Source organism: Platalea leucorodia (genome assembly GCF_965183815.1).
Source record: "Platalea leucorodia genome assembly, chromosome: 9".
NCBI classification, from domain to species: domain Eukaryota; kingdom Metazoa; phylum Chordata; class Aves; order Pelecaniformes; family Threskiornithidae; genus Platalea; species Platalea leucorodia.
In genome coordinates, this window is record NC_138831.1 from 34,547,700 (window position 1) to 34,565,486 (window position 17,787).

The following is a 17,787-nucleotide window of genomic DNA, read 5'->3' on the forward strand; positions in this document are numbered from 1 at the left end:
AGTAATAATTCTTATACAAGCCACACTGAACTCTGCTATTCAGATATACATTGAAAACAAAGCCCGTAAAAAACAAAAACCACACAGTTTTTTCCAGGTTGCCAGGATATAACTAAAGAGAAGCATGTAACATTATCAGATAAGTAGTTTGAGTAGATTCCAGATCAATTTCTAAAGAATTTCATTCAAAGAACCAGTAATTTCAAAATTTCTAGCAGTCTACAAAACTATATAGCATCAAAAAATTTCTCAGGTGCTTAAGAACAAATAGGATTGATTAGTCTATTACATTTCTGAGTTACCGAAACATCAAGCAAGATTTCAAGTCTGGTTCATACATTATTATGTTGAAATCAAAGAATCATAAAACACTGTTCTGCAAATATTAGTGAAAAGAATTTAACAAGTCAGCAAATAGCTTAAGATTGTAATACTATCTGTTGCTCTTGCAGTAGTTCTTATAGTTAAAGCATATTAGGCAAGCACAAGCTACTTTTAAGAAGTTGTTGTTTTGTCTCATAGCAAAGAGAATCAATATGAAACTGCTAAAGTGACTTTCTCTTTTTACAAGTATTTTTAAAATATCCCTTACGGACATGTACCATGAGGTCTCTCTCTAAGCACACAGAATGAACACAATTTGATGGAACAGCTATCCTTAGAAATTAATTACATCTTCTAGAAACAAATTGAGATGACAAATGATTACTGTCTACCAGAAAATTTATAATTATAGTATGAGAAACAGGAAATAAAAGCCATGCCACTTTCTAATAAGAGGATGCAAGATGATACAGGGACATAGGACAAACTTTAAGTATCTATCCAAATGCTCTTCAATGCCCTTTGGCATAGTTTCTTTCAACTATAACATCAACAGAAATTGGAAGTACAAAAAAAAAAAAAAGCTGTATTTTTTCACAGGTTTCACATATGAGCTCCTATAGAAGTACTAATGGAGAGAAAAAAACAGCAGCTTACCTTACAGGAATGGCTTTAGGCACAGCATTAACATTATTTGGTTGATATTTAGGCTTGTCGACCTGTACAGCAAAGGTATCCATTCCACTATCAAACTCAGGAGGCTGCGATGAGCTGTGTGCTTTCAAAATTGGTTGAGGAGAATTCGGAGATTTTGATGGCAACTCTGGTTTATGTTGAGCTTCATTTGGCAAGAGATTATGGTTGAATTTAGGACTTTCAAACTTGCGCTCAAAGGGCCTTGCAGCACTAGTGTAAGGTTTTGTTGTAAAGCGGTTGTAAGAAGGAGTGACTGTCTTCTGAATCTGCTCAGTTCCATTAACAGGGCCTTTGTCAGGGAAGCTTTTCTGAGGATAAAAAGTGGACTGCACGGTGTCCTCTCTAGAGGATCTGAAAATCGCTGGCTTATTCTGAGGTGGAGCAGGGTCAGACACAGAGTTAACTGCAACATGAATAAAAATACAAGAACTCATAGTAACCATCAGAAATTTCTACACACATACACTATGGCATAAGAATACATTTTAGTCAATTCTTAATCTACTATATAAAATACATACAAGTTCAGCTTTGCTCTCTTAGATCATCTGTCCTCCTATTATATTTTGTATGTTCAGGCAAGTTATCCAATGTTTCCTTTAACAGATAACGTTAGATACCATGGTATGACCTTTCAATAAAAAGGTTAGACTGATTTATACCATGACACCCCCCCGCCCCAAAAAAAAGGAGGAAAAAACCAGTATTGAATACTATCATGCACTTGCACAAACTGGAAAATTCAGTTGGACTGGGCAATCCTCTCAATGTGAAAGTGAAAACAACTTTTTCTTCTGTTTTTAGAAGCCTACAACTGTTACTCATGCCTAAAGAATTCTGGTCCAAGGCATAAAGAAGTATATTTTTTAAGTACTGGAAATTTTACTTCATCTTTGCTGAGACCACTAAATATGGAAAAGACAGTTATAGTGACGATTAACACCTGGAAGTTACGGTTTCAGACAGGATCACCAAATCATGTCACAAAATTCAATCTCACTATAGTAAAAAGCTATTTTCACTAATTATTCCAAGTTTCAGTTAGAGAACAACATAGTCACCAGTGTATACATGCTGAAGCAACCACACAAGCACCTGGCAAGTGATACTTGTTACCACATGAGACAGGTTAGCTTTCCAACTGCTCACCTTCAGGAAGTGCAGGCTTGTGATGTGCTGGGAGAGACAGGACAGGACTATTAATCGACTGAGGTTGTGTATACTGGACTGAAGGAGCAGGAGGAGGAGTTGTAACTTGAGGGACTGGCTCATAGCGTTTTTCACCAATAGGCCTATCCATTGGTTCAGTATCAGTTGGTTTCCCCCTGTTGAAATAAAAGGAAAAAAAAAAAAACCCACATTTGACTGTTCAGTCTCCTCAGGGCTCTGAGCTCCTGCATTCACCACTATTTTTTTTTTTTTCTTCTATCATCACCTGATTTCCACCTCTTCCTATAAACATTAAACCACGATTTTCTTTAACATCCTGTCTCAAGTATAAAAACATTTATTGATAAGCACAAGAGATTAAGACAACATTGAATCTTTAGAAGAAGATTAGTAACACAAACCATGGCAAACAAAAGGCAGATGACATTTCAGGTGTATTTGCATAATTGCCTACAAGATCTTAATTTTTCAATTTCATTTGTGGTAATTTCGACAAAAAAGCATTCTCTAACACGTCTTCAAAATAAAAATATAAATCCACTTTTTTTGGGGGGGGTGAGTGGATTGTTTTTGAAAAGCATAATTAGCCAATAGGAGAATGGATTCTAGTACAACTTTTTAAATACACCTAGTATTTGAACAATGCCATCTCAATTAGAAATGTAATCAGCTTAAGCTTCACTAGCTTTATGTGCATAGTGTAGATAACTTTAAAATCTTATTTTCAAAACATTTTTCTTATACTAGAAATATTTCTCCAAAAGTTTATTTCAGGAAATGACTGATTTCACAAATACATGTAATTTTTGACTAAATATATTGCACTTACTTTCAGAATTTGTGTTTAAAGTTTTAAGTGCACATAATGCCTGTGACGAAATGTAACAGCGAGAGGACACCTGAAAACATCCTCACATCAACAACAGTCTTACCACTTGATGTTCCTTTTCAAGTAGTCATAGCTAGTGTAAGAGCCAAGAAATCTAGGTGATGGCAAAGCAAACAGCAATAGAAGAATGAAAGAAAATAGTCATTCTATCTTAAGCATATTATTTCTTCACACTTTTTATGTTAGTCCTAGCAGTTCTCACATGACAAGGTTGTTGAAACAAAGAAACACCACTTTTAACCGCGATGTTTCTGATAAGACCTTTACCATATGCATATATACAATGATCACCTACTATATTTACTATGAGACTTTGTCAGTGAATTAGGAGGCGGTCAAGATCGCAAACTGACAGATATTGAAAGTAAGAATGGGACTACACTAAGCCATTTGTTACAATCTGTATAAAAAAGTTATTCAATATATTCAAAAAAGTGAACAAAATGTAAATCCCATATTCTAACAATCTCTCACTTATGGTCCACTTTGCATTAATTTCTTCAGTCTTAACATATACAGAATGATGATGGTTTTGTATTGCATATCAGATACTGAGGGTGCATTCATAGCAAATGTTTCTACAGCACTACCATCTCATTCAATAGCAGAACCCACACCATAAAATGCTTCTGATTGTGTTCAATAATTCCTAAAAGAACATCTTAGAACAACTCTTTATGAATACTAGGAGAGACAGAAAACCATAAGTATACAGATGACTGCCCCTTGATTTTTAACACTTACCATGCTTATATGTTGCAGGAAAATACCTTTTACATTAGGACAGCTTTCCCTCATCCCTTCACTTTCTGTATCCTCATAAAAATGTAACAGACAATGATTTTAGACACCAACAGTCTTACTGCTTCAGAGGAGTATGTTAGGAAACCAAGGAAAGGACTGATCAACTTTTGAAAGTCTGCTTGATGACCACATGAATGTGATGCTCAGTGAGCTAAGCAGCATCTGTATGAATGTATCTCTAAAAATGGTGTTGCAAAAAAAGATCATTTTAGATCTGTTGTATAAGCCTCCGTTCCCACTGATTTTATATAAAGCCATTCATCCAACAACAGGCGTTATTACTGCATGCTCACTCACTGTTGTCTTTATTCCAGGTGGGTAGTAGCTACTTTCTCAGAAAACTGCCCGCCCCCCCCCCCCCCCCCCCCCCCGAAATCGCCGCTTCCCAGAGGGGATATTAACCAGGGGAGAGCAGCACTGCAAAAGCCAGCAGAAAAAACCCACCACGCTCCACACCTGATGAGAACTGCTTGCCAGCTTTCTGAGGAATGAAAAAATGGGGAAGGTAGTACATTTTGATGGAGGGAGCAGAAGAGAAAGCTGTGACAACAGAAACACACCCAGCACAAAGTGGTGCTTAATATGAAGCACGTTCTTCTGTCACAGGCTCCTGACCAAGGGTCAGCCACAATCTCAACCACGTTGTTCAGAACCTGTATGCAATGGAAGTGGTCCACAACAAAATGCTGGCTTACAACTTGTGTGTGGATAAATGAAGTTCCTCTAATTACTGACATGCTGTTTTCTAAGCCGTTTCCCACTTAATTTTTGTTACAGAACTGCTACTCAAATTTGAAATGAAGCAGAAATGAACCACTAGAATGAACCAGTGGGCAACAGGCTATAAGCCTCAGCATACAACAGAAAACTTAAACTGCGTTGCTGATCTTCAGTTCCCATTCAAAAAGCTCCAACTCTGTAACAGACACGTAAGAGCTCAGCCAGAGCAGTTTAAGAAGTTAACACAAGACTGTTCCTTACTGCCTCCTCAGATGAGGCTGTAACTGATCATGCGATTACTCTTAACCCTATTCAATACAAAATTTAGGCAAGCTACCTCCATTCTGAAGCATGTCAAACTAACGCAGGTAACTACATTGAACCAAGCAGGAACAAATCCACTACTCTAAGCCACAGGGATAGTAGCATCATAAATTGCTCTAACTAGAGCCACTGAAACAAGTCCATTTACAAGTTCTCCTATTTTCTCACATAAAGAGAAACTATCCCTTATTCTACAGTTACTGACAACTAACATGCAGATATGGCATTACCCATACAAAGCAGCTTTAGTAATGGCATACATTTCCTAAATGATGCAAATAAAACCCCCAACAAATTAAAAGAGTAACAAATTTGTACACACATGATGGGAAAAATACATACTTTAACAATACTTACTCAGTGGCAAAGAACTTCACATAACTTAATGTTTAACATTAATATTTAAAACTCAAAAAGTTGTAACTATTGCTTGTGAATAAGTAAAATCTGTCTTCTGTACCCAGAACACATTATATGGATTATGCAGGAGCAAAAGCTTGCATAATCAACAGTTCCTGTATCATCCAAATTTAGTCCTGTTTATTTTTAGAAGAGCTTATTCACAGAATAGCAATTACCATATAAATTCAGTGGGAAAAAAAGATGAATAACAAGCAAGTAACAGGGTGCAAACTGGAAGCTGGTGAAAGGAGAGTCCTAAATATGAATGCTTTCTCAAGACAGCAATTGTTTTGTGTTTCCACACAAGGACATCGCAGTATGCTTCTAGAGGCAGTACTGTCCAATTGAGTAGTGTTCTTGTTTATCTCTTTCCACTTACTTCCATTAATATTTTAGTCTTTGTCTATTTGCACTGGACTACCCCGGGTAAATTTTCTTTCCCATGTCTGTCCCTTTCTGTTAAGGGTTACATTCTTTCATAAAGAAAACGCACAACATATTTTTGTCCCCTGACATATGAAACTATCAGCCTTAAAAAAATCAGTGTTCTCTTATTCCACTGTGGCAGTAACATGTCACCTTCCCGTAAGTACAAGCCCTCAAGTTATACACTAACTCACACTCAAAACAAAACCAAAACTGAGCAGTCAAAGAATGGAAGTGTCATGTCAGACAGAAGTGGCAGGTAGAAGTATGGAACAATCTCTGTCAACTATTAGCTGTTCTGCAGCAAAAATGCAATAGTTGTTGTGTATTTCTCATGTTTTTCAGCGTGTGTGACAGCACTGCAGAGGATAACAAATGTACAAAGAAGGCTTACAACACACTATCTGAAGAATTTTACAATCTTCACAATTACTCGATGAAAGCTTACAACATTTCTCCCAAAGCATTACTTGCATTTACAATAGCAACACAGTCCTTGCCTACAGATCAAAATGGACCATCTATGGGTAACATTGTTTTTTGTATGTGGGAACATAATTCTGAAAGCTACTGCAATGCATTATGAGGCCAGTCAAGACTTTTTTTAGGTCTCTTCCTATGATGCCCAGAGATCAGGACAGATATGCTCCCATCTCTCCATCAGAAGACACAGGGCAAGTGAAAAGGAAGGATAAAGAACATCATTGACTGAGAATCAGAACTAGTTACAGATTAGTATATGCACTCCTTCCTTAGCATATAAAAAAGTAAAATAAGAAATAGTTACCATATGTAGACTTCTTGATTAGAAAAAAGTGAATCCTTTAAAACCTACCAAGCTTTTAGAAAGATTTCAATATTCTCAGTTCACAGAGGAAGACACTGGAGGCAATAGACAATATTATTCAAATAAGAACAGGATTCCTGGGTCCTAGCTCAAATCCTTAAGACAAGCACTAGAACACAGTATATCAAGTACATAAAAGACAGCTTGCACATACACTTAAACACTATAAAACTTCAGCAAGCTAGTCCATTATTTCACTCTAAAGATCTCATTTACATTAAGGTTGCCAGATTTTCAGCTTGACCTGAATAGTCCAGATTTCAAGCAGGAATGCAGCAAAAGCCTTCAAAAATACCTGATTTTCAGCCTGCGTGCAGCAAGCCAAGAGAGCTTTTCACAGTAACAGTTAAACACATTGTTACGGTTTGAATCAAAACAAATTTTGGAAATTTAGGTAACTGTGGAGAGTATTCACAAAAGTTTGCGTAAGTATCCTCCTCCAAGATAGCCAGTTCTTTACCTGAGCTAAATCTGTGTATGAGCTTTCACACAATTCATGTATCAAAATGTTCCAAATCAAGGAAGCAGAACAATACAGGAAACAGATGTTTCCATCAACAGATTAAATTCTGGCCTCAGCAATATTCCCTAAAGGCTCAGTTTCCTAATGTCAAACATGGCTAACGTGTACAAGCCTGCCTGCAGAATAAACGCATACAGAACCGAAATAAGCCAAACCCTTTGCTTTGAAAAGATGTTTAAGCACTCAAGTATTAGACAGACTAAGGAAATGCTTTGTTATGTTCTGTTAGTAAGTGGTAAGCAAAAGAAGTAACATGTTGAAAGTCCTGAAACCTACAAAAATTAGTCATTTCATTTATCAAAATAAAAAGTTATACAGTTATGTGTTTCAAACTAAAGCTACATCTTAACAGAGAAATTGACTTCGTGAATACAAAATAATTTCAACTAGTTACCATGAACCCCTGGAATTCCACTGACAGAGGCAGAATTTCTGTTTTAGTCCTATATGCACCCCTCCTTTTTCAAATTAAAAAAGGAAATCCCCCAAACTTACTTAGAGTAATTGGTGAAATTCAGCTGATTCTGTGAATGTATTGGTTTAGTGGGCTCAGAATGATGGCTGGCAGGAACCTGCGCAGATGGCTTATTTTCAAAACTCCTGCGATCAAAGTATGAGAGCTGCTTTCGATAATACTCTTCATCTTCTTCAGGATCATAATGATTTGAACGCACAATATCTTCAGGCGGCTTCACTTGAGGTCTCTGTGGTTCTGGGGCCCTAACCAAGAATAACAATATAGAGTTGCCTTGCACAGTTGAACAAGCATTAAGTACCTGAATTAAAGTTCTATTTTATAACCTAGCTAGTAATAAAGCAACCAAAATGTAATTCTTACAATTGCACACCTTGCCTTTTTAACCTATATTGCATGGAAATTAGATAGCTGTGACACAGCATAAAGAAAGAAAATCCTTATTTCCCTTCTACATTACCTTTTCCCTTTTGTTTTACTTTCTAATTATCTCAATTAGACATAGAGAAAAGTAAGATGGAGATATTGGCTAAGTTTCTTCCTCAAAAATGCCAAAACCCCATATTGTGCCCTTCCCCCACCTTCCAGCAATCATGTCCATAAGAACTGACTTTATGCCCTGCCTTATTATTGACACAGAAATCACCAACACTCCAACTCTCCACTCTGCAGTTTCCAGTTTGAACCACTAAGATGTGTTTTCTGAATATTCTAATCCCATATTGAAAACTAAATTTAATTAATCAGTTATGCATCTACCTGTAAGTTGTTTTGTCATGTTCATACTGGCTTTGAGAAGTTGGTTTTGGACCACTCACAGTTGTGAGTGTAGGCTTAGGTGCTAGTTCTGGAGGCTGTAAAGAGAAGCACAGCATATTCTCTGAGACTCTAACATTTAGAAAGATACAGCACTTTGCTTAAGAAAACTAAGAGTGCTCCCCCTTCCCGCAAGAGGAAAAACAGAATGAAATACTAGTGAAAGATGAACTGGAGGAGTGTTCAGCATGGCAAGATCCCCTTCAGTGTTTTCACAAAAAGTTTTCAGCTTCTGCTTTTAAAACATTCTGCAGTTAGGTTGCTAAGAGGCCATTGCACAGGCAGTAAAGCTTTCTTTCCAAGACAATATTTTACTTCTTGCAATGTAGTCTCAATACCAAAAAGCAGGAATTAAAAACCTTAAATGACTTACCTTGACAGCCGATGTATCACTTGGGTCCTTCATTTTTTCCAAAGATGGTGATCTTCTTCTTTCAAATATCTTAACCCTACTTCGCACAGACTGTGGTTTCATGGCTGGATCTTCTTCTTCCTCTGCTAGAGATGGCGGCGTAGGCAGTGGTTTACTGTTAGAAGGCAAAACTTCTGGTTTGGTTTGTGATGAAGGGGGAGGAGGAAGAGAAACACCTGAAGTGCTATGAGAAGGCTCATATTGTCCAGCTTTAGCATTATAAGCTTGAGGAGGACCTTGTTCATAGCCCCTTATATGTGGATCAAAGTACTGCTTCGGTTCAGGAGATCGAGATATGGCTGGCTGGTATGGCTGAGCTTCTTGTTTGTATCTACCATGTGTGTCGTATCCAACAGCATGTTGATCTTCGTATCGCACTTGTGGTAAGCTGAAGTTTTTGGGTGCATGCTCATAGCGAGGTCTGCCATCATAGCTCATTGGAGGGGGTTCCTCAAAACGAGGTTGTGCTGGATAATAGCTGCGTTCTGTGCTCTCTTCTATATTTTGTCTAGAATCAAGATCCCTAGGAGGCTGGTTTTCGTAAGCTGTTCTTGTTTGGTTGTAGGGCTGTTTTTCATCATAATATGCCCAGTGCTCCTCATAGGGAGGCACACGGTCATCATAATGTAGGCGAGGGTCATAACCACGAGAAAACTGATCTACATAGTTTGTAGAATCATACCTATATGTTGACTGTTCATAGTCCCTACTCGGTTGTTTTTCTGCATACTGAGCCTGGGATTCATAGATCAGATTTGGGTCTCTTTCCTGTCTCTGTACTGGGTGATTAATTGCTGGCTGTTTTAAGACATAGCTTTGTCTGGATGCTTCTTCATTAATATACGGATCCTTTCGGTATACCTGTTAAGAGAGAGACATACTTTTCAGTTAAAATGAAGAGTAACCACAGCTGCATTTGAAATGTAGTATTTTAAACAAACTTAAGTTTTAAATATTGGCTTTAATTTTGTTTAAAAGCGGATTAATTCGATGCAGTTGTTTGCAATCACAAGAAGCTGAACTTGGTGATTCAAGAGATCCCTTCCAGTCCTATTTTTAAGCAAAAACACATAAATAGATTAAAAGGTAAAGACAAAAGTAATAGTCTCTCATCTTTAGGGTGTGGTGTTGGGGCAGGGTAGGGGAGAACACACACTGTTTTGCAGTGGGTGGGAAGAGTGGAAGTAAATTGATTTACACATTTAAGTTAGCTTTAGCATTACTAGGGAAGTATATAAAGTCACCTAACAAATTGGATTCATCTTCATGATCAAGGATTTAGCATGATTTAAAGTATATACAGATCTAGTGTCATTTTAGGGAAATAACAGATTCTTCTTAAGGCCTCATTAGTAAACAGCAGAACATTGACAAGCTAAAAAAAAGTCGCACGTAAAGTAAAATAAAAATACAGAATGCAGCCTTTTTTTTTTTAATGCCATCTTTCTGAGAAGTGAAAAGTATGTAGTTTGAAGCCATGCACACAAAACAGTAGATGATGCTTAGCAATTCTTTTTTGTAACCTGCATGATCTCTTATAGGAAAAAAAAATTAGAAGAAACTCTCCAAGTAAGGGCAAAACAAAAAAGATCATGTGCTAGCTTGATGTATAGCAGGAAATCAGCGCAACAATGTGGCACAGGTACCTTTGCTGGATCTATATGCGGCGATAAGGATGATGGCTCTTGATCTCTTAGGACTATATGAGCTCCCTCAGTACTTGATGTTCTTAAGGGGCCCGCTTGTGGTTGGTAAGAGTTGTAAGGAGCAGCGGTAGGCTCCTCCAGTCTGACATTAGTTAGGTTTACATTAGCATTTACTGCAGAGGTTGATGAGGTTGCAGGGTTTGATTCAGGCGACGGGGAAAGGTAAGGGACTGCAGGTGAGGCTTCTGCTTTCTGTGAAGTGTTTAAAATATTTTAAATATACTGCTATTGAATCACTGTATGACTTTTTGATTTATATTAAAATAATTTAAGTGATGCTTTGATCAATGCAGCTAGATGTAGAATGAAATGTACTGCAAGTATCATGCACTAGCACTTCCAGAAATTCATTTTGTTGAAGATTAAAAAAGCAAAACATTTAATCAAAATAGAATGGTACTTCAATCCCCCTCCTGTCAGAATGAGTCACTAAAACAGGCAGGGCAAGCTGATCCTCCAATTCATTATAACATATCATTGTTGCTGTTGACAGATTCTTGTATGCACTTACAATACTAGCAAGCAGACTATAAACACAGATTTCTTGTTCAAGAGAACTTGCAACCTGAAGTAAATGTATAGTGGTCAGTGTATAAAATTATTTTCTTACCGGCTGAGAAGTAGTTGTTTTAAATCCTGAAGAATCTATTCTGAGATTTGGCTGTGGCTGAGCTTGAGATGCATAAGTAGGGTATGTTTGAGTTTCATGATGCATTCCAGAAGAATCCTCTCTAACAGGTTCAGAAGAACGTGTAATAGCAGATTCAGGAGGAGTCCCAACCTCATCATTCAGAGTTTCATCCAGTTCTTGATCAGTATAAGCACCCCCTTCTGTATCTGTGTCTTCATAATCAGATGTGTGTCTACTATCTGTGCTGTACATAGAATATTCACTACCAGGAGCTGAGAGGTAAGAAAGGCGGTCATCATGTAAATCAAGGTCATCACTTGTAGCACCATCTGCCTGTATCAAACAAAATAAGAGTACATGTTTATTGAAGTACCTTTTAAAGAATGCCCTTTTCCTTGCAATGTAAAGCTATGACATTTTTTTCTGAATAATTAAGAACTGAACAAATGGAATGCATCTACCTTGTTCGGAACCACAACAGAAAGTCTGGTAGTTAAAAAAGTTAGTTATATTCCAAATCCAGCAGCACAGCAACAGTATGAGAATTCAACAGTTCTGAATATCACAGTGGAGGAGAAATCTTGTTTCAGTCGTTGAAGATGTTAAGCTTACACCTAAAAGCCTCTTCTGCAGTCTAGCTCTTTGAATCATTTTACGGAGGGGTCAGATGACTGTCAGTGTAAGGGAGGGGATAGTGCATAGTGTCCACGGAAATCAAAGTGTTTGGAAAGATATGAAGTTGCGCTTTAAAGCGATATTACAATATTGGAATCATTAACTTGAAGGCAGATATAAGGAGGTGAAAGGAGCTCAATATGAACAGAAATAGATGATCCAAATATTAAGAAACACGTAGCAATGGCTGATTCATCATTTGCTTACTTGTAGCGGGCACTTTACTTGCTATTAGTTCAAGAGGATGAATCTAATGTGCATACTGTACCATGCAGCTTGAGAAGGCAAGTGAAGTTTTAGTGGGGAATATCGAATACTAACTTGTGATTTTATATCTGTGTTCTCACAACTGAGAGAACACAATTCTCTGAAAGGTCAGAAAGAACATGAATGCGCCACCTGCTTTTACACTAACGAAAAAAATAATTCATCACCAGGCAATCCCAGCCCCTAGCACCAATGCAGCAGAATGGCCAGAAGTTCTTTCATGAAAAAGCATCCAATCCCCACAAAGTCCTCAAAGCAGTAGTATATCCTCCAGTTAACAGCAGCAATGGGCAAATGCTCTCAACTTACTACACTGCTACATGCACAAGGACAACTGTACAGGCATTAACAGAATAACTGCCCTAATATAGTGAAAAATCAGTGTTGAGCAGTTCACACAGCCGTGAGGCATTACTACTTTAGATCTTCAAATGATGGTTAAAATGCAGAGGAAAAAAGGAAAACAAACTTCATTCCACAAGTATCTGCCTATACCTGTAATACCAAAAGGAATGAAAGAACAAAAAAACCTCTCATAAATACAGTGTTGTCACTTCTCCCCAAACTTATTATTTCTTACCTTTCCTTCTGAAACCCACACTAGTTGGTTCTGTTGTTGCTGAATCGCTTCCTTTAGAGCTCCATACCATCCTTCATTCATTGAATTCAAGTTAATGGTAGCTAGAAGTACAGCAGGTTAGTTTGACTTACGATTTCTGCAAAACTATGAGAAGGATCTGTACCATCAGTAATAAAAGCAACATAAACTGCTAAGTTAAAACTATGAGATTTAAATAGTAATGTAAATATTAGTACACAAAGCAACCTTAAGGCCTGACGTGGTTTGGGACATTTTATCCCATAGCAAATACTGAGTTAACGGTAGCTTAGAATAAAGCGAGGCTTCAGTTTAGCCAGACTAAAAAATAAAATTACATCATCTTCATATTTATTCAAATGTCTGATTTTGGCTGATGATCCTGCAAAGCTACCAGATCTATTAGAAATGCTATTTTGATGTTTCCGATCATTTTACATTTGTGCAGTCACGTGCAAACGATGCACATCAATGAACTATTGGTTATTGAATGGGGGAGCCTGAACAAGTCAACAACTGCTTGACTTAGTCCATTTGCAGAAAAGTCTGGAGGAAGAAGTTACTCTCATCTCACCTTCCCCTCCCTCTCAGAGATACTATTCCAGTATATCTAATTACTTACTTGTAAAGAGATGGTGATTGTTTTTGCGTAGCTTGTGAGCTCTTTCATACAGCTTTCTGGCACTTTTTCGTGATTCTGGGCACAACCTCATTCTCATAGTCTTTACACCCTGCTTCGAATCAGGATTTAGGAACACTACAATAGGATACCACTGGGCATAATTCAGACGGTCCACTGCATTAGGAGTGACATCTAATAAAGCATGTTTGTCCTGTTGTGATAAAAAGGACAGAGGCAAGAAAGTGAATCACTTATATACTGGATTTATTTTTTTTGAACATCCTCCACAAATTTATTTTGTATTACCTTTACAGAGTTCATTGTTTCAAAGTATTGATTTAAATTCTTTTCCTTTTTGAATAATAGAAACCAAACCTATTCCAATACCAGGCTACATAGGCATATACATTTTGAACTGTAGGACTGACTGCGTAACTATGAGCTTTTTAACATTTAACTACCTATTTAATAAAAAAAAAATTTCCTCAAACTAAGCAGGCACTAAACTAAGCAGTTTCCTATCAGTTTTCTGCTAATAGGAAAAAAGGAAAGATTGAAACACAAGACCTAGTCTCATTACACACCTCCATCTTCCCTTAACAAAAAAAAAAAAAAAAAAAAAAAAAAAAAAAAAAAAAACAGAAAAAAATCACACTGAATGCAAGAACTTGGTCAGCTTTCATCCAGTGCAAGATTTATTTCAAGCACACAGCATGCAGTATCCCCACTTTGCTGTGAGAATAACTTCCCCCCACACACTACTTGGGCATCTGAAAGGCTTGCAGTTTGTTTTTAAGTAAGGAAATAAAAAGGTGAGGAGTAGAGCCTCGTATCATGAGCTAATGTCAGAAGTTTTAAGGATATTAAGGAAATGAGATTGAAGGACCCTTTCCCCTAGTCCTTGCACAAAAAAAATGATGTCAAGTTATTAATTTGGGGTGGGAGAAGACTAACAACCCAATAAATAATTTAACAATTTCTAGCGGTAATGTCACACCATGGCTTTAAGTGAAAGAGGAAACAGCTTAAAACAGCCTTAATGGCAAGAGGACAACACCCCCTGGAACAAAGCCTAGAATTACTTCTAGGCTGCAGTTATTAAGATGGATCAGGAAAGGGGTGTTGGTTTTTTTTTTTCCATTAACCAATAGAAAGATGAGAAAGTTATTTTTAAAGCAAACACACTCGTTAGTTATTCTTCTACATTTAAAACACCCAAAACTTTACTTGATGATACCAGTTTTACTCTTCTTGCATTAAAAGTACAGTGACAATAAAAGACTTACTCTATCAATTATCTGTTTTATAGTGTGAAGACGAATAATGCCAGAACTACGTTGGTCGGTACCAGCATCTCTTGGTTCACTTTCTGGTAAAGAGGACACAGTAAAAAATCTGTTGTAAGTTTACAACGTATTCTACGTTCCCTCATTAAGATAAAACAAACCATTTAATAGCTCAAATTGTCAATTGAGATTGAAGACACTCCTTCTACTTCAAAAGAATACACAAAAAACTACCCACCAATTAGGCCATAAAAATCACTACATCTTTAGAAATGCACTTAGAAATAGGATAATAAGGTACTGAATTAAAATGAAATTTGAGATGACTATAAATAGAATATTACTTTTACCTTCACAGAATTATCAGCAACCAAACTGTGAAAGAGCTTACATTTAGCCTGTTCCTTTACATTGTCAACATCTTGTTAAACATATTAACAGCTAAAGTAATAATGTAGAAACAATCTAGCAAAAGGAAGTTGACTATTTCATAACTGCAAAAAAAAAAAACCTGATCTCACACTTACTTGCAATTTGAAAGATATCTGGTTCTTCTCTAGCAAGTTTCTCCCGCGCAACATCAGCTATTGGACCAAAAATGGTTACAGGTCTGAGAAACCCAGCTAGAATTGAAGGAAAAAAAAAAAAAAAAGTCAAAATATATTGACTACTTAAAACAAATGCAAGATACTCTTAAATACACAGGCTAATGCAAAGCAAACTACACAAACCTGTTAACCCGCAACAGTAAGAATAAAGCCATACCTTCACGAAGAACAACTCTTTCATAGGCAGGAAACTTCGTCTGAACAGGTTGGGCAGAAAGGTCTTCTCTGCTTTTTCGGAGATTTCTTTTTGAGCTACGCAAACCTCGGAATCTCCAAAAATCCGCTCGATCTCCTCCTGCTGTCTTTGGAAGCGTGTACTGTACGCTAGCTAGTTGCTCAGCTCTAAGATGACAACAAATCCCAACCAGTTATCAAGGAAATCAGCTCCTGAAGTAATGCTTGACTAGCAAGCTTATACTTCCAAAAACCACTACCACCTGCTGAATCAAGATTTCGTTGTTTCTGTATTAGAAAGTACAAGACTGAACTACTGAGGCTGATACCACATTTCTAAAGCTTTACATAGCCTTGTCTCTTGTATTGAAAAGAAAGTTTAAGGTTTTTTTGTGGACTGTACAAGAGTCAAAAGCAAATCCATAAATCAGATAACTAACTACAATTTGTTTTAACACTGTCACTTTTTCTGACTGAACCAGCTCTACAAACTAGCATCCTGCAAACAAGTCCAATCATTCATTGTACAGATGCAGAATTTAAAATTGTAGTTTTAAAACAGCAATTTAAGATCATACCTGTTTTTGTTGGGTATGATACCTCTCTCAACTTCCTTATGATTCTTGCCAATTCGAATTGCAAGCCATGAACCCAGTTTGCCATTGTACAGAGTGTCCACCACTCGGAACACTTCACCTTTGTTGAAACTTAGTCCATAAGGAGATTCCTTTTCATATTCAAAATGAGTTCTGATATAGAAAGAATCCCCTACATCAGACTCAACAATGCGACGATAAACTGAAAAAAGAAAAAGAAACACCAAAATATAAAGTGTTACATAAGTTCAAGTGATGTCCTAATGCTCACAAGAATTACTCAAAGCAGTGCCTCACATTAATTCTCCTTGAAGTAATACTGTATATTTAAAACAAGAAGCCTTAATATCTCAGAGCTGCTCTATTTTAAGCAGCATAACTATTAATAGCAAACTACCAACATAAATTCCACTTTCACAGTCAAAAATTTGGTGCTAGTGAAAGCTTAATTCAGTTCCCCTGGAAGGAATTAATCTCACTGGGGAAGAAGTTTGTGTGTGCACGCACATCAGTGCAATCGCTCATCTTCAACAACATAACAACAGACTCTCCTGCTCCCCCAAGGTTTAATGCCAATACTTTTGTCAGATGCTAGGGGTTTTTTGTTTGTTTGTTTTTTGTTTAGTTTTTTTTGGGGTTGTTTTGGAGGTTTTGTTTGGGGGTAGGGGGGTGTACTGTTACAATATCCATCTGTAGTCTATCTGTACTAGTAACCTATTCCAAAGCCAAAAGAACTTAGTCTTCATATGGTGCCAATCTCCCACAAGCCAGAAGTTAGACATCATTCACTATACTTTTTATGTTGTTCCAAGCAGTCTACTACATTGCTCACGATATACAAATATTTACCGTCTTTTTTCTTCTGTGCCAAAATGGTTACTTCTTCGCCTTTAGGAAGATCAAGCAAAAAAAGGACAGCTTCTTCTCTGATGATATTTGTGAAGTCTACATTATTTACCTGGTACCAATGAAGGAATCAGTTTGATTCAGCATATGACATTATAACAGAGATTTAACTATATAATGGGAAATCTAAATCAACTTATTGCTAAGATTTTTTTAAATTCAGTTTCATACCTACACACCAAGTGTATGCATCTCTAGATGTCTCTTGTACCTCTAAATAGTCCTGCTTTATTTCTTGATAAAAGCATAGCTTCCAGAATAATAGGTAGCTGTTAATTTTGTATTCTTTAGATTATTATTATGGAGCACCTACAAACATCAGTAACATACAGAGCCCTCTGACAATTTAGTGACTCAACAGTTAAAAAACCCAAACAACTTTATCAACTGAATTAGTCTAAGAAATTGGATGTAAAACTTAGTAACCTTCCTAGCAACAGTACCGTAACAGGAGATTTTGCTGCTATTAAGTCATCTAATAAGTACATACAGAAAAAAAAACCTGTATGAACCTCAAAGGCTTTACTACTACAGAAATAAAACCTACTTTGGTACAACAGAATGTTTGTACTGTTATTGTTTTTGACATACCCTGAGAATCTGGTCCCCTTCCTCTAATCCTTCTTTCGCTGCAGGGCTGTCTTCCAGAACACCAGCTACAAATATTCCAACATCATTGCCACCTGCTAGTCGCAAGCCCACACTATCTCCTTTTCTGAATTTTACCAGTTTCATGCTTGGCCTAGAGATTTAGAAAATATTCCACTTAGAAGTGTAATAGCATAAAATATCCTGGTAAATTTGAGACTGAACACATGCAAAGAACTAATTTGCCTATTATTTCAATTAGAGGATATTATGCTATGCATACCATTAACTGCTTATCAACT

General features: G+C 37.0%; 1 protein-coding gene across 5 annotated transcripts in view; it reads right to left on the minus strand.

Annotated features, from left to right (window-relative positions):
- TJP1 (tight junction protein 1) overlaps nt 1-17,787 on the minus strand; it is a 76,278-nt gene that overhangs the window by 6,974 nt on the left and 51,517 nt on the right. For 3 of the 5 annotated variants that reach the window (XM_082321322.1, XM_082321321.1, XM_082321320.1), the window contains exons 11-25: nt 17,489-17,639; nt 16,841-16,949; nt 15,974-16,193; nt 15,379-15,563; nt 15,141-15,236; nt 14,614-14,696; nt 13,328-13,538; nt 12,688-12,788; nt 11,145-11,498; nt 10,475-10,726; nt 8,790-9,689; nt 8,360-8,454; nt 7,621-7,845; nt 2,170-2,345; nt 982-1,423 (exon numbers count right to left, since the gene is read on the minus strand). In XM_082321322.1, the coding sequence (XP_082177448.1) occupies nt 982-1,423; nt 2,170-2,345; nt 7,621-7,845; nt 8,360-8,454; nt 8,790-9,689; nt 10,475-10,726; nt 11,145-11,498; nt 12,688-12,788; nt 13,328-13,538; nt 14,614-14,696; nt 15,141-15,236; nt 15,379-15,563; nt 15,974-16,193; nt 16,841-16,949; nt 17,489-17,639 (3,600 nt within the window). The remainder of the gene's footprint in view (nt 1-981; nt 1,424-2,169; nt 2,346-7,620; nt 7,846-8,359; nt 8,455-8,789; nt 9,690-10,474; nt 10,727-11,144; nt 11,499-12,687; nt 12,789-13,327; nt 13,539-14,613; nt 14,697-15,140; nt 15,237-15,378; nt 15,564-15,973; nt 16,194-16,840; nt 16,950-17,488; nt 17,640-17,787) is intronic. The other 2 variants (XM_082321324.1, XM_082321323.1) reach the window with 1 other exon arrangement.